This window comes from Chaetura pelagica, unplaced genomic scaffold (genome assembly GCF_000747805.2).
Source record: "Chaetura pelagica isolate M959 unplaced genomic scaffold, ChaPel_1.0 scaffold59, whole genome shotgun sequence".
In the NCBI taxonomy this organism is placed as follows: domain Eukaryota; kingdom Metazoa; phylum Chordata; class Aves; order Apodiformes; family Apodidae; genus Chaetura; species Chaetura pelagica.
The window spans coordinates 1176654-1192280 of NW_009954416.1; the positions used below are offsets into that span (position 1 = coordinate 1176654).

A 15627-nucleotide genomic window follows, 5' to 3' on the forward strand; every position below is an offset into this window, starting at 1 on the left:
GAAAGAAGAAATCCCTACTCATTCATTTTCACCTGAAGCAGCATTTTCAAAAACAGATCGAAAGATAAAGCATTGTGAAAAAACATCACAGCCAATGAACATACTGGCTCTAACCAAAAAGCTCGTGGACAAAGTGTGAGTCAAAGAAAAGAAAAGAAGAATACAACAAGATTAATCATTCTTACTCTAGCTCATTTGAATGGTTTGTTATACTGTATTGACAATATTTTATACTTTTCCTTTGCATTGACAAATCATGGACTCTCATGAAAGCAATATTTAATATTTTTATATCATAGCAATGACTTGCAACATGCAGTTGTCTAACAAGGGAGAGTAAATTCAATCAGTTCTGAGTGACAAAGGAGAATGGCATAAGAGCAGGATTGATAGCACCTGGACTTTCTCCCTTGTCAGGAAATAGGAAATTGCAAAGAGTGAGTCTAAACTGTTTTGCACAAGCTCTAATCTAGGCATCTGAAGCTGGGAAAGATAGGTTCCCTCCCAGGTACAGGATCCAATTCATTGTCTCTTAGTATGAGCTTAAAGAAATCACCTCAGATAGCTTGTCAGTTAATATGGTCAGATGTAGTTCTGCTGTACTTGATTTGTCTGCTTCAGGCACGTTGGGTACCACAAGGAGTAATTCCTTTAGAAGGAACATGGAATAAAAAATGGATTAGGAGTCTGTTTGTACCACAACTATGAATCTTCACTTCTATTGACCTCTCCAGGCCTGCTCATTTTATGACCAAATCTTTACCTGCTGCTATGCAGGAGAGAAATAAGTCTTCCAAGTGCATTGTGTTTTCAAAGCAGTGATCTTCTGTGCTCAGATCATGAACAAAAATGAAGTGACCTACATCACATGGCAACTTCCTATGGTTTCTTTCTGGTTTTAATTGAAAAATAGAAGGAAGTCACCAGTGGCTTCTTAGACTTGACTGTATTAGACAACAAAGACCTACAAGGAGAAGACAGCTCCAACCATATGCAGATTCTTTTAGCTGAGGTGCTTCTACATATTTTGCCTTAAATGCTCCTTTTTCAGTTTGCTAAATAGTTCAGCTCTTCTACTGTTTGTTGAATACAATGATCAGGGTTTGTGGGTGGAGAACAGCAGTTTTTTTCTTTAAGATTTTGAGACTTCCAACTCAGGCATTCAGAAAACTTTCAATTTTCAGTCCTAATACTCTCACAGCTCTTCCATATGGTTCCTTTCAGTATAATTGAGTCTAAATGCCTGTAACCTGATCACATTCTCATTACATTTTTTGCTATATAAACTGACCTTACATGATTTATGGCCATTAGACTTTATAGTATATGATTCAAAACTTCCAAGATATTTGGCACAGTATATACATTGTGTAATTTATTTTGCATTACAATTTAAATACTTGGCTGTAGCAAAATGTAATATTCAGACCTGGTATGACATTACTTCTTTTAATTCTGCATAATGAAGGGGTAACAACTGTACAATCCAGGCATCCCACCATTCCAAGCCAATCTCTTTTAAATACTCAAGGTCAAATTCTCAGTCTGAAGTGAGAGCTACATAAAAATCATCACAGGAGAAGAAACAGCACAGAAGTGAATACCTTGTAATTGAGAGAAGTTTCACAGGGTGTCTCTCTGCATTTGTATGTTCTGTATTGGCCTCCAATGAACCTTACAATGGTATGAATGATGTAAGGACACAGATAATGGATGCTTGGTTAAATATCCTTCCAGAACCACTGGGAAGGGCTACACCACTTCTTCCTGTTGACCACAGCAGAAGATTTATGCTTTAATTTTGTATTTAATATGTAGCGTGGCAAGAGCTTGGCTCCAAAGAAGTGTGCAGACACTTCTTGCTGTACAGCTGAAGTATTGTTCATTTTTATTGTCCACAGTTCACAGTGCCCTTCAATCTGTAATGGGGAGAATGAGTGGTGGGAAAATAGCACTTTCTGTTTTTTTAGGCAAGAAAAATTTATGAAGTCTCCTGTCGATGACACTGAAAACAGCCATGAGTTAATATGTGTTTCATTGTGCTCTTTGCAGGTGCAAACATGGCCCGAGGCACAGATGCTGTAAACACTATGGAGATAATTGCATCTCATATTGTATTAAAGTAAGTGCAGAAAAAGTGAGATTGACAAACTCTGGCAAAGACAGGGTGAAAGTCTTCAGTCAGAAAAGGCATAAACTTAGAAAGTGAGAAAAGAGCCTGTTTCCCATTCTTCTATTGAAAATGTGACAAGCCTGAAAACAGATTTTCTTGATTTAGGATGGGGTGTGGTGGGGTTAAAGTTCTCTGCTCTTTCAGATTAGCTGTCATGAATGAATAACATAAAACGTGTGGGAAGAAATGGAGTAGCGAGCAAGGAACTTGTTTAACTATGTGATGCACTTCACGGCTGAGCCCACTTGTGACTCCACCCTAAATAAAGCACCTGGAATGTGCTGCTTTGGCCCGGGCACACGTCCAACTGCGAGGGTCTGGCACGCTGCTGCTGGGTGCTGGGCACACTCCTCCATTCATTTATTTTAAGGGATCAGGGTAATGAGAGATTGGTCACAGTTGCTGCACCCAGGAAGAACTGCTTATGTCCGGTGGCATCATGCATCCTCCTTTATTAATGTGATCAGCACATTTTTGTTTCAGGAGTACTCTGTAGAAGAGGGTTGGGTTTTTTTGGCTGGCATTGGGCTGGCACAGGTGGCACCACCTGCTATGCCTGTTTTAGGGGTTGGTAAGACTCCAGGAGATCTCAGTCACTTTGTAATTTACCCCTTTTTGTTTATGGAACAGCAAAAATGGGTTTTATTATCTTCAGATGCTTTTGGTACATATTACTTTCAAAATTAACTGTTTTAAATTAATTTTTTTCATACACCCAATATTATCTCAGAAGAGCTATCAGAAGAGATCTAGCATAAGATTCATTCATGTATGTTCATTAAGAACATGATTTTACGTTGTAAAGGTTTTTACACTCTTACACTGCATTATATTAGAATATCACTGTGTAAAATGGCTGTAAATTGCTCTGGATTTGATAGGATTTGAGATGGTGCTTAAGTTGTCTGCTGAATTACAATGGGAATATATGCAACAGAGCATTGATTTGAGCATGTTTTTTGTAATTCCATGCCTGTAAAGGAGCTTTCAGATCTGATAATGAATCAATGAGCTGCTTATTGCCAAAGTTGCCTGTCCTTTTCCCTTACCCTTGAATATCTTGTATTCTCACCATCATCTCTGTGCTTTAATTGTCTTTGCATGCTCTTTCTCCTGCTTCTCATTTAAATACATGTTAACTAGCTGTCATAATCCATCATGGCTTTTATGTAATATCTAGTATGGCATACCACCTGATTTCATAGACTTCTCTTCAAATTTTAAATACCTAAAATATTTTGCGTTTGTAAATATTTGAAGGGAGCTACCAGAAGCAGTCAAACAATGTTTTCCCACTTTTCTGATTCTGATTGATTACAATAAGGAGAAATTATCCAGCAGTCATTGTTCAGTTGTCCATTTTTTCTGCTGATGCTGCACATAACACTAGATGACCCTCACAACTTACCTCATGACTGGGATGACCAAAAAGAATATGAGATTATTTTCTGATTATTGTAATCTCTACATTCTGTCTCTTCAAGGAACACCAACAAACATATACGCAGAAATTTTAAATACCTTCATTAATTCCTAATATGCTGCAGCAGGTTGACTGAGTTCTGGTGTGTTACTGAACTCTGTTTATGTGCATACACATGCTTTACTGAATTTGAGTTTTAGCCAGTGTCTTAATTGAATTATTAGTTATTTAAGAAATCTGTTTCTCAAAAAGGAAAATAAAAAGGGTTTACTCACAGAATCACAGAATCACTTACGTTGGAAAAGGCCATTAAGGTCATCAAGTCCAACCATCAACCATATTCTACTGAGTCCAACACTAAATGAGTTTTGCAGATACATAGTCTCACTGTGCTGCTACTTCTAGCTGATCTGAGTCCCAACCCAAAATTTCTGTGAAGAAATGGCTCTTGGCAGGGTTTTCTTCATTCACTTATGTTTATTGTAGTGTCCTGCATATGCTCTACTGTTTTCTACCACAGTTTTTATTTGTGGTATTTTTATGGAACATGAAAGTTACAATACTGTGCATTGATTATAAGACATAATATTTTCTGTGAATGTGAAAAACACCCATAAGTGTGATGTGGATTCACCTGGTTGGTTTAATGAGCTAAGTATAAAGATTTTGTGCACTATTTATTGCTGTTTGGTGCTCATCAAAACTAAGCTTCAGTCCTTCAGTTTTGCACTTCTAAGTAGGCTACTCAGAAAAATAAAATTTCAGATATATTTGAGTGTTTCCAGTTGGAATTTAAATGTTTCCTAATGCAGTGTTCCTCATTCCATCAGAATAACTTTTCCTCTACAGCAGGGTTGAAAAGTCAAACATAATGTACTGTGGTTTGTTCTCTTGTTTTGGGCTTTATTCACAGCTGCTGGTGCAGGACTTTCTGTTTATATAATGGTACCTGGTATCATAATAATCTCATCTTTTGTGGGAGATGGGGGCTATGTACTTCACACTAGGGAACCTCTTTCTTTTAGGGGTGAATATATGTTAATCTTAATTTTGACATTTTAACTACACAAAATTCACAGTGCATTTACATCTCTGCCTGCCTCTCATACCTTCCAGTAGGCATTTGCATTACAAGATCAGAAAATACAGAGCTGTTAGCTGTTCAGCACATGCAGTTTACATACCTTTAAAAGTAGCAGAGGAAGAACTGGCAGTTTTTCATTTATACCTACTAGATCATTGGATGACACAATATATTTTCTTCCACTTGATTCTCATAAACAACTTTTTTGAGAAGCAGGGAGAGTAATTGTTTCAGGAAAAGCTTATTACTGGATGTATAACCATAATAAAATTTTATTAGCTTTTTGACACGTTATAAAGTTCTGTAGGAGGCAAAAATATTTTGAGTTTCTGAGTTTGCAAGGTTGCTCAATCAAACCCTCTGCCAATTATCCCTGCAACTGGAATTGTTTTGGTGTCTCCAAGTGTCTCTGGAAATTGAACTAGAGAAATCCTGAGCACTGCCTGCCACTCTTTATTTGTCAATGGTGAATGCATGGATAATTTTCAGATAAGACATCTTCCAACCAGAATATAGGTAAGATTTTGTTAGGAATGATTGGAGAAGTTCAGCCACTGGGTAAGAATAATGATAGGAAGCTGTGTAGGAAGTGAGAATAAGCTGGTGAGAACAATTTGGAAAGAAAAAGTCAGTGTGAAATCGTGACATGGTATAAAGATGCAGGTCTGTATCCAAGGTGGAGTAGTAAGAAAAAATCATTGGAATCCATGTTATCCTTTCTCTGTAGCTCTGCACATAATCTCTGTTCCAGTTTTGCCCTTTTTCTTGCTGCTGGCATCACTCAGCCACCACTTTCATGGAGGGAAAGTGTGTGAGCACATGCCAAGCCACCAGGGTCAATTTCTAGTTCTCACACTTGTGGAATTTATTTTTTATGGTCTTTTTTCTCCTTCGGTGTTTTCTCCAGATGCTTGAGTGTAGAAGTGCTCTTTTTTTTCCACCCCACTACTTTCCTCTATATACCCATTTGTGGTTAAAAGCTGGTCAGTAACCTGGGAATGAAGTCATCAAGATTATTTCAAAAGTCAGAATTTTGGAGTAGAAGAGAAATAAAGCTTGTCCATTGAGACCCCTCAAATATTCATAGAAATAGAAGAAAAATCAATTGTCTATTATTTTATTGCCTTTGCTATTTTACAGGGGAATCAGGGAAAAAACCAACAAGGTTCTTGAGTTTGAAGCTGGAGATGCATTTTACATACTATCTGCAGAGAAGGTTTTAAACTGCTCGATGTCAAAAAGAAGTACTTCTGTAGATGTTTTTGCTTTTCCTTTTTCTAATTTTGTGGTTTCTTCCCATGTTTCTTAGGGCTTTGTTAGGATGTTTAGCATTGGTTACCTGATCCAGTGTTGCCTTCGGATCCCATCCGCCTTCCGGCATCTGTTTACAAAACCATCCCAGCTACTTTCCCTCTTCTACAACAAGGAAAATTTCCAACTTGGAGCTTTTCTCGGATCTTTCGTCAGTATATACAAAGTAAGCATATAATATACAGAAGTGATGGATGCCATGGGTTTTATTTCACTTTTCAGACTATCACAAAGAGCTAAAAAGTCTAGCTGCGTGATACTACTGATACTATTTCCTACAGCATGTCACTGACAAATTCCGTGGTGTTGCAGCAATCAAATTGTAAATAGAAAACTAATCTTCCATTCCGTGTGCTTTTTCTGTCATTTCTCAAAAAAAAAGCCCACATGGATTTTGCAGCATGGTATCAAGATCAGGAGATAGGGAGTAATTTGCCTTCAGATTTAAAAGAGACTTGCTGTTACACTAAAATGTTTTAGTGCAGACAGAAGTAATGACTGCAGGAGCAGCAGTGTTGCCAGAAATAAGCCATTTGCAAATTTTTTTGGCTCAAATATCTGGAATTCTTACTTGATGCTGAGTAACAGGAGATGGCAGAACATGGATCAAGTGCAGCTGAGGAGATGTTGCACTTATCAGTTGGAAATCTCCCCTTCCTCACCATTTCAAGATGACAGATTGTGAACTGATCCACACCCCTACAGCATTGTTTGAGTTAAGCAAATTATGTTTATTTATGCCAAAAGAGAATGTGACCAAGCAAACACCCTAAGGGTGACTATATTGCATATAGCCGTGCTGAAGTGGCTTTTGCACTTCTATATTCTTAACCACACATGTCATTTTTCAGCTGCCCCTTTACTTGATCTTCATAGTCAATTCTGTACTATTTGGGTAAATATTACTGAAAATTAAAACAAAACAAACAAGTGTAATTTTTAAGCAGAACAGCATTTCACTTGGAGTCATATTAAGACATGAGAATGTTAAACGTTACAGATTTAAAAATGTTTTGATAGGAAATTTCAAATGGGCTGTTAAGAGTTTATTTGAAAATTAAATTTTTGCTCAAACTTTAAGAAAAGAGCTTTTAGAGGAAAAAGCATTTAGATTTCAAAAGCTGAAATGATTCTGATGTCTTTTAAAAGCTCCAACTGCAAAGTGAATTTGGCTCTATACTCATTTTATGAGAGTAATATACTCTGACCTTTCTTTATAGTTTATTAAGTATATACTTTCTGGTACTCTTTGTATTTCATAACTTGCTTTCTTCTGCCTTGAAATAAACACATAGGGCAGCAGAGATTCCAGTCACTCCAAAAGATTGGGTCACTGCCAAAGAAAAAAAGAAATGTTTGATGTGTTTTGAACTCAGAGGAACTGCATTATTTAAAAAAAAATTCCAGCTTGTCCAAAATGCCGTTGTAGGATTGTAGTAGCTATAATATTAATATTTTGTGTTCCCCTCACTGTTAAATAATGTCAGCAAACATGGTTTTGCAGAAAATAACTTGTAAAATAATTTGAAAAAGGAAACCAGGCTACTGTGGACAAGTTTGAGTAGTGAAGTTGACTGTTGTAATTGCAATGGATCAATGGTTTGGCAAGGAATTTATTTTTTTTAAATATACATTGTAAAATAGCTAATAAGACCACATCTCTGGTACTGGGTCCATTTTTGCATATTGCTTCATTTCTTCCTTTAATTTTAATGTCTTTTCCAACAGTGGGTTCACCTGAGGGTGAATCATCACCAAGATGATTTGAGGACTGGGTCAGACAATGTGCAAAAAGCTGGGAGGACTAGGTTTGAAGCTGGTGAAAAAAGGCCCAGGGGAGATTTTATTGCTATATACATCTCTTGGAGGTGTGCAGTGACAGAATGAAAGGCAATGGATACAAGCTGAAATACAAGATATTACAAAGAGGTATAAGGACATCTGTTTTCATGTGATGGTGACCAAATATTGAAACAGGCTGCCCACTGAGGTTGTGTAGTCTCCATCCTTGGACATGCTCAGAAATCAACTGGATGAGTTCCTGAGCTACCTGCTCTAGTTAGACCTGTTTCAGGTAGGACCAGATGATCTCCAGATCTTCCTTGCAACATAAATCATTGTACAATTCCATGAAAAGCACAAGTTGAGATGGATTAAATGCTGACACACCTATCTCAAAATAGACATCAGTGAACTGAATTACATCATGCTGTCTTGGTGCCATCAGCACTAGATTGGGCCCTTCTAAACAGCTCTCGAACCATTTAGAAGCAAACAGAAATTTAACAGAGATAAAATTTGGAGGCAACCTATGAATTTCCAAAATAGTGGGAAAAAACAATGCAGAGGATGTGGCAAATGTGGAGCAGTCTGGATCATTCAGTAACCAATGAAATACATCTGAAACCAATGGTCATCCAAATGAAATATATTTTAATGCAACCTAAGCCATAATTACTTACATCAGTTCTGGCCTCAACATCTGTATATTGGGGTCTGTGTTAAAAAAAACAGGTTATTATGTGTTTCATTGCATCTTTTAATCAGACACAGTTCTAACTTCTTAGATTAATGTGTTTTCCTGGTTCCAGAATTTATTGGATGTATGGAAAAATCTCAAGCTGTTTGGTGTGTACTTGAAAAAATACTATAATAGGAAAGAGTCTAGACAACTACAACAAATGTAGATTATGTGAATTCAAGCTTAGCTTTGGAGTTTGATTAGTATTCAAATTAGATTGGTCTGATTTTGGAAGGAACAGTAACAGTGAACTGTTAGTTAAAACAGTGTAATGTTTCAGGTATGGTGGATTATGGGCTTTGTCACACTACACACTGAATTCATACTGTGTGTGCTATGACTAACTTAGAGAGGAGTATCTCCAGTCTCTGTATGGTGGAGGAGCAATAACTAGGGCTCATCCTGCTTCTGTTCACCTACAGGGTACTAGTTGCTTCCTGCGCTGGGTACGGAATCTAGATGATGAACTTCATGCACTTATAGCTGGTGAGTCCATGAAAAGAAGTTTATGTTGCTTCTGTTGGTACTCTGCTAATATTTCTCTTTTCTATCCTCCCATTCCCTTTTCAAACTTCTGTGATGAAAGTAGGACTGTGTACATCAAGGTTGTGTCAAAGAGACTGGTGTTTCAATTAGCTTCAAATACAGAGTTGTAATGAAAATTGCAAGGCCAACTGAATCAAATGGTGTGTTTTTTATGGTCAGCTTCAAGGGCAATATATTGTATGCCCAAATGTCTTTTATTTCCCAACTGTAGGGGTGAGAGATTAAAATACCGACTATTCTGTATGTGACAGAGTAGACATTTGAAAGGATGGGCTCTACTGGATCTGAAGAAGGTCCCATTTTGCCTTGAATTTAATATAATATTGCAGGCCCTTCCCTGCTGTTTGTGCATCTATCCAGTATGGGAACCTCAGAGGTGTCTCCTCTTTGTGGGTTGACAGAGGAAATTTGATGCTGTGCTTCCGAGTACTGGGCTATAGGTTTATTTAAGGGATTCAAAATTCTTTTTTAATGACATAAACCATATTTTGATGGACAGTACAGGAACATCACTGAACTTTGTTGTAGCAACGGAAAGCTTAATCCTGTGCAGTGTCTGCTGAGCTGTCAGACTGCAACAGCAACAATAAATCACAAGCTTAACAATACTTCTGTTTTCTAATTGTTACAGGGTGTCTAGCAGGAATTTCTATGATGTTTTACAAAAGTACTACTATCTCTATGTATCTGATGTCCAAATTAGTAGAGGTAAGATGTTACCGTCAAACCAGAATTCTTTATTTCATCTATTTTTTCAAGGCAGAAAACCCAAATTAACTTCACAGGCTTTATGAAACAATTCCAGTATAATATAAAGTTGTGTGGCAGCGGTGTGTTGCAGTAGGTGTGTGCCAAGAGGCAATGCCTTTCTGTGGTCTCACGTCTTTCTTATTTTCCTCTCTATGACTCATTTTAAAATTCCTGTATCCACTGATCTCAATGTATATTCTCCATGATTTCTTTTTTAATCTCCTGATAGCCCTTTGCTTTGTAGCTTTTGCAGATTTTTAAAATCTGAAAGTTCCAAGAATGTCTGTTCTGCCAGAAACATAAATCAAACCTAGTCCTTAATTGCAGATTTATTGCCAAAAGCTGCAACATAACTTCCTGCCTTTGTTCCCTAATTTTGGCATTCAACAATGTGAGATAACTCAAAATAGCTTAGGTTTTAGTCTATAGCTGGAGTTGTTTGTCAGTGTACTTCACCTGATTGAGTTCCCAGCTTTGCAATGAACTTTATTCTAGTTGCCATTTTTCAGGCTTCAGTTATTTCTATGAACTGGTTAAAATTAGGAACGGGGGCAGGGAAGCGGGAAGGGGAGGAGGAGAGGTGGGGAATAAATTTCTAGAGTTTGGGTATGTTGTTTATACTTAATTAACCAGCTTCTGATTTCTTTACTGTGATTTTTCCATAATATTGGGGCTTACTTATGGTTATTTCCCCAGCAGCACCACTGGACTAAGTTGAGAGTGTTCTCTTATTATGCATCATCCCCGAATCACAAAGCTTTTTCCTGCAGATCTCCAGGGCCTTGTTCCCTGGTGATATTTATCCACCTCCATCACCAGAGCAGAATTCATTTCAAAAAATATAAAAAGAAGGAACTTTTTTTTTTATTTTATTTTTAGCATAAGATGGAACATAAGAAAGGAAGATGTACTCTTGTTTATTCTTGCTCCTTGTAATCCTATGCCAGGCTCTGAAGGTGGTTCACATAATAGTTACAGAAAAGCAACTCATGAATTACCCATATTGACTTTTAGAACATCAGTTGTAAAAAACCAATATTATCTTGTATTGCTGATGGTTTTCTCTGGACTTTGAGACATTGTGGCTGCAGTGAAATAAGAAAAGTGCTGTGTGTTCTTTCTTTCTTTCAGGGTTGTTTTTTTGTTGGTTGTTTTTGGGTGGGTTTTTTTTGCTACTTTTATCATCTTGCACAAGCCAAGGGTAACTGACCAAAGAGGCGTGTGCTGCTTTGGAAGGTCAAGCTGTGCTCAGGAAAATAAACCTTACATGTTTTCTCAGAAAGGAAAGTATGTGATTTCAAGCTGTTTAAGAACAGTGAATATTCATTTTGTTGGAATAGCTATTGCATTGTTCTTTTGCTTTTTTAAAATGAAGGGTTTAATATAGCAAACTTTCCCTTTTTTATCTTTGAGATCTATAGTACCCTTTTAACACCAAAGCTGTTGCTAGACCCTGTGCTGGGCATTTATAGCCTCTCTATTGACCTTGAATAACTCCTATAAAATAGCTCAATCAGTGTCACATTTGTGGATATACAGAAAAATATGTAAGCAGAGGTTAAAAATGTTGACATTGTTATTTTACCTTTTCAAAGTATGAGAACTAAAAAGCTGCTTTGTTTATTTTGGTTCATTCAGCTTTTTTTGTTTACTTTTATAGACTATATACTTCAAAGGCATTGAAGCAGGAAAGGTTCCCTATTTTCCTCATGCAGACAGCATCATCTATGCCATTTCTACATCAATATGCTTTCAGGCAGTAAGTATGTTCTTTTCTTCTAACAGCAGATGAAGCTCTTCTAGTTTAAGTCAAATGCTGAATGAGGAGCACAAGGATACAGTGATATATAAAAGATGGTGTGATGGTAGTGAGTCCAGCACAGTGTTGAGAATCAAGCGTTCTGCTTCCTGCTTTTGAGTGTCACAGTGAGAGTGACATCATATCTAGGACTCAAATTTCTCATATATTTGTAGATGAATGCATGATGCAAAGCATTGAATTATTTGGAAAGGATCTTAAAATGCATTGACCCAGAAGATGAACATAAATGTGTGGACTTTCATAAGCATATGCTCAAGGAGACAATATATTGTACTATTTTGTGGATTTTTGGTCAACTGGCATTTTTCACTTTCAGCTGACTGGAATTCAAGTTGCCTATTTGAAAGACTGCAAAAGTTAGCAAGGAAATCTGAAGTGTTATGTCTGCAACAAGCTGTAGTTCCCTTTCCAAGTCAGTTCCATGGTTTCACCACCAGTCCCTTAATCAGCTACATTAGCTGTAAAAACTCCTTTTCAGTAGGAAACAACTACTAATTACTATTAGTAGTTATTCCACTAAATCTCCCCCTTTCTAGAGCTGCTGTCATTTTTTGTACCCCTCAATAAAGAACTGATCCACTTCTCCTCCTCATTGCTCCCTTGTATTTGGGAATATCTCTCATTCGTGTATCAAGGTGAGATGACACTTTAGTACTTGGGATATTCCTGAAGGTCTGCAGCATTGAGATCTGCAAAATACTGTTGGCAAGGCCCATCTTGTGAGGCTAACAGAAGTAAAAGTTAATATGAGATAAGAGGAAAGGGTTTTTTTCATTACTTAATAACTAGTTGGAAAAGGAGCTCATGACTGGAAATAAATTACTAGGTTTAGGAGGGAGTAAGGAGGGGGAAATGAGCAAAGGGATCTATACTGAGAAGTGTGTTATTTACTGTATTCATAAGTTGCCTGGAAAAGTAATGGAATAGAGAGAAGACAAGGATTTTGGTATACAACATTGTGTGTAATGTGAAATAGAAAGATGGCTGCAAGAAATGGTAAATCCCAAAATGCAGAATGAGAGTGGGATAAAATAGCAAGTAAAGTTGGCATCCAAAAGTGCAAAATCATGTACCTAGGAATAATAAGGGTTATTGTAGCTTTGCCTACAATAAAACTTAAGTTAATTAAAACCACTTTTGAAAGAGTCTTCTGGGACTATCAGTGTGTGCTGCTGGTGGTCATAGAGAGCATTGAATTGAGCTGTGAGTGGTTGGTCTACTGGTAGCACTGGACATTGACAGGTGATCATGGCTGCTTTCAATCCATGAATCATGGCATGATTTTTAAGTATTATTTTTTTATTAAGTATGTATATCCATCATTACCTTTTCACTGATTTTGGCAACGTAATGTAGCAGATGAAGCTTCTGCCTGACACTGTCAGCTGTCTCTGACAGAATACTTTCCTTGCAGGCTGTCATGGAGGTGCAGAACCTGAGACCTTCGTACTGGAAATTTCTTTTGCGACTAACAAAGGGCAGGTAGGTATTCAGGGGTATGTTCTGGCTTGTCTAAACACACCATTGCTCACATTTATCCTTCTGTGTCATTCTGTGTCAAGAGCAGAGCTGTCAAACTACGTTTGGGCTCATTTCCTGACTAATTGCTTTTCAAATGGTTTCCCATCTGCTTGAGGTTCTTTGCTGCTGCAGTGACACTGCTAGGTTTAGTCTAATGACAGGAGCAAAGACTTAAATCTAGTTAAGGCTGTTTAGCAGATAAGGGTTTTTCTTGAAAGCTTTTTTATCTTAAGTTCACTTGAAGGGTGGAATGCTTTCTGATTTCAATGGAATATGAAGAATCTGGTAAACAACCATACAGGTTGGAGAAATCACTTAGTATGTGCAGCGATTGACAACATGGTGCTATGTGTTTAAAAACATTCCTAGAAATGTCAGAATATTTCCTAGGAATACTCTGAAGATTCAAGTTTTTTATAGGACATCTATTTTAGTTGGGAACAGAATGTTTTTTTCTTGAAGAACTAATGAAATATTTTCACTGATAACAACCATAAATTTACCCTGTAATATGTTACCGGATAGTTTTTCTCTTATTTGCTGTGAGGATCTAAAATGCTTACCTTTTAAAATAGATTTTGCTGTAAGTGATTTATAAAAATACAGCTGAGTGAAGTGTACACTTAGATACTGATGTGCTGTATGGCAGAAACAAGGCATCCGAATTGTGATGTAGCTCAGTTTATAAATGAGATTATAAAAAATAACATTTGTCATGACAGTGAGTTTTCCAGACTGTAAAAATCAGAGTGAAATCAAAGGCCAGGCCCTGGAGCATGTTGAACCTGCACTTCCGATGGCACAGCCCAGTCTTAGCTGGACTTGAAGTATATGAATACATTGCTGGATGTAGTGGGAAGCTTTCCTTGGGATGCCTGGAGGCCATCCACAGGCAACCTCTGAGGCTGTGCAAAGATGATATGGGGGATGACGTCAGTGCAGATGTCCAATTTTGGCTGCATTTTTCCCTCTTCTGCAAATCCTAAGATTCCTTTAGGAAAGATTCTCTTTAGAAAAGAGAAGAGCTCTGTGCTCATTTGTCCTCATATTTTGTTTAATCTAAAGCAAATCTCTGTGATAGTAAATTTGACACTTTCTCCATAGAGACCCATTCTTTAGACATTTAATAGGTCTTTCACTCATCAATTTTGAAGTCTAAAGAGATGGAAGTAGATTGCAACACCTATAAAATTGTTATCCAGAGTTGGGCAGGCATGGCCAGAGTTTGTGAGGCTAGTGTGAGAAAGAAGAGTAGTATGTTTTGGTTTTACTTACTTTTACTTCTATTGTGAAGTTAAAAGTAGAAGGGGGCTCTGTCCTCTTTTCCACAAGTTGTGTTATATAAAGTGTATCTCCACAAAGCACTGCTTATCAGATTTGTCAAATGGAATTTTTTTTAAGTCTTTACTGCCTGAGATGAAAAACTTGCAAATCTCTAAACAGTGCAGGCATAAGTCTGGATTTCAAAGATTTGGGTAGTCTTTCATTAAATGAAATAATTTTAATAATTCTATAAATAAATCAAATTACAAAATATTTTACCAAGTTGTAATTATTTTGTTTTGTAAAAAGTAAATGGATAGTCCTGTTTACTTTCTCGTGTCTGTTCTTTTTTAGGTTTGCTCTCATGAACAGGAAAGCTTTAGATGTCTTTGGTACTGAAGCATCTAAGAACTTCAAGGATTTCACACCTAAGCTTGACCCAAGATACACGGTTGTACCACCAGAGCTACCACTGGAGTTGTCTTGAGAACCAGTAGTATATCTTGTCATTGAGTGTGATCAACATTTTGTCCTGAGGAGTTAATTAACAGTCGTAGAGATGGAGGAGGGCTTGGGCTCCACTTCAGTATTATTTCAATGAGAAATGCTTTTTACAGATCAAAAGTACTGAAGCTTTGAAGGAAGATGTGCCTTAGTGATTAAGCTCCTTCCATAAGCAGAAAATATTTCTGGATTACTGTAGTTTGTTGGCAGTATGATAGATTCCTGAATGAATTAAACAAATGAGTAATATATTTAGAAAAGATAGATGTAATAATTTCACAAATTCTGTAGTTCATACCAGTAGAATATCCCTTGGTAAAACTAAAAGTAATTCTTCATTTACAAAGGAAGACAAATGGCATAGTTTAAGTCCAAAATTTTACCTGTTCTTAAAACTTCTGCAGTCAGGTGAAAACACCTCCTTGGCTTTCTGAATTGCATCCCTGATTTATCTCAAAAGAGCCCCTGCCCGCTCATTATTTCAAATTACCATATTTTTCAACAGCTATGGTTGCAAAATGAGGCATTCCTTACAAAAAGAGAGCGTATCTGAATTCAGAAATCACATTCCAGGGCTGTAAATCCCACTGACAATGTGGAGAACAGACAAGGGAAAGAAGGAGGCGGTCCCGGTGACTGCGGCGCGGCGGGGAGCAGCGGGGTGTGGCAGTCAGGGGCTGCCAAGTGGAAAATGACAAAACCAGCAGAG

The 15627-nt window shown here is 37.3% G+C and overlaps 1 protein-coding gene across 1 annotated transcript in view; it reads left to right on the top strand.

The window, feature by feature from the left end:
- TMEM135 (transmembrane protein 135) overlaps positions 1-15166 on the top strand; it is a 153142-nt gene extending 137976 nt beyond the window's left edge. The window contains exons 9-16 of the mRNA XM_010004415.1: positions 1-135; positions 2053-2122; positions 5990-6157; positions 8935-8998; positions 9690-9766; positions 11469-11567; positions 13045-13112; positions 14769-15166. Coding sequence (XP_010002717.1) covers positions 1-135; positions 2053-2122; positions 5990-6157; positions 8935-8998; positions 9690-9766; positions 11469-11567; positions 13045-13112; positions 14769-14901 — 814 coding nt within the window. The 3' untranslated portion in view covers positions 14902-15166. The remainder of the gene's footprint in view (positions 136-2052; positions 2123-5989; positions 6158-8934; positions 8999-9689; positions 9767-11468; positions 11568-13044; positions 13113-14768) is intronic.
- Positions 15167-15627: the final 461 nt, after the last annotated feature.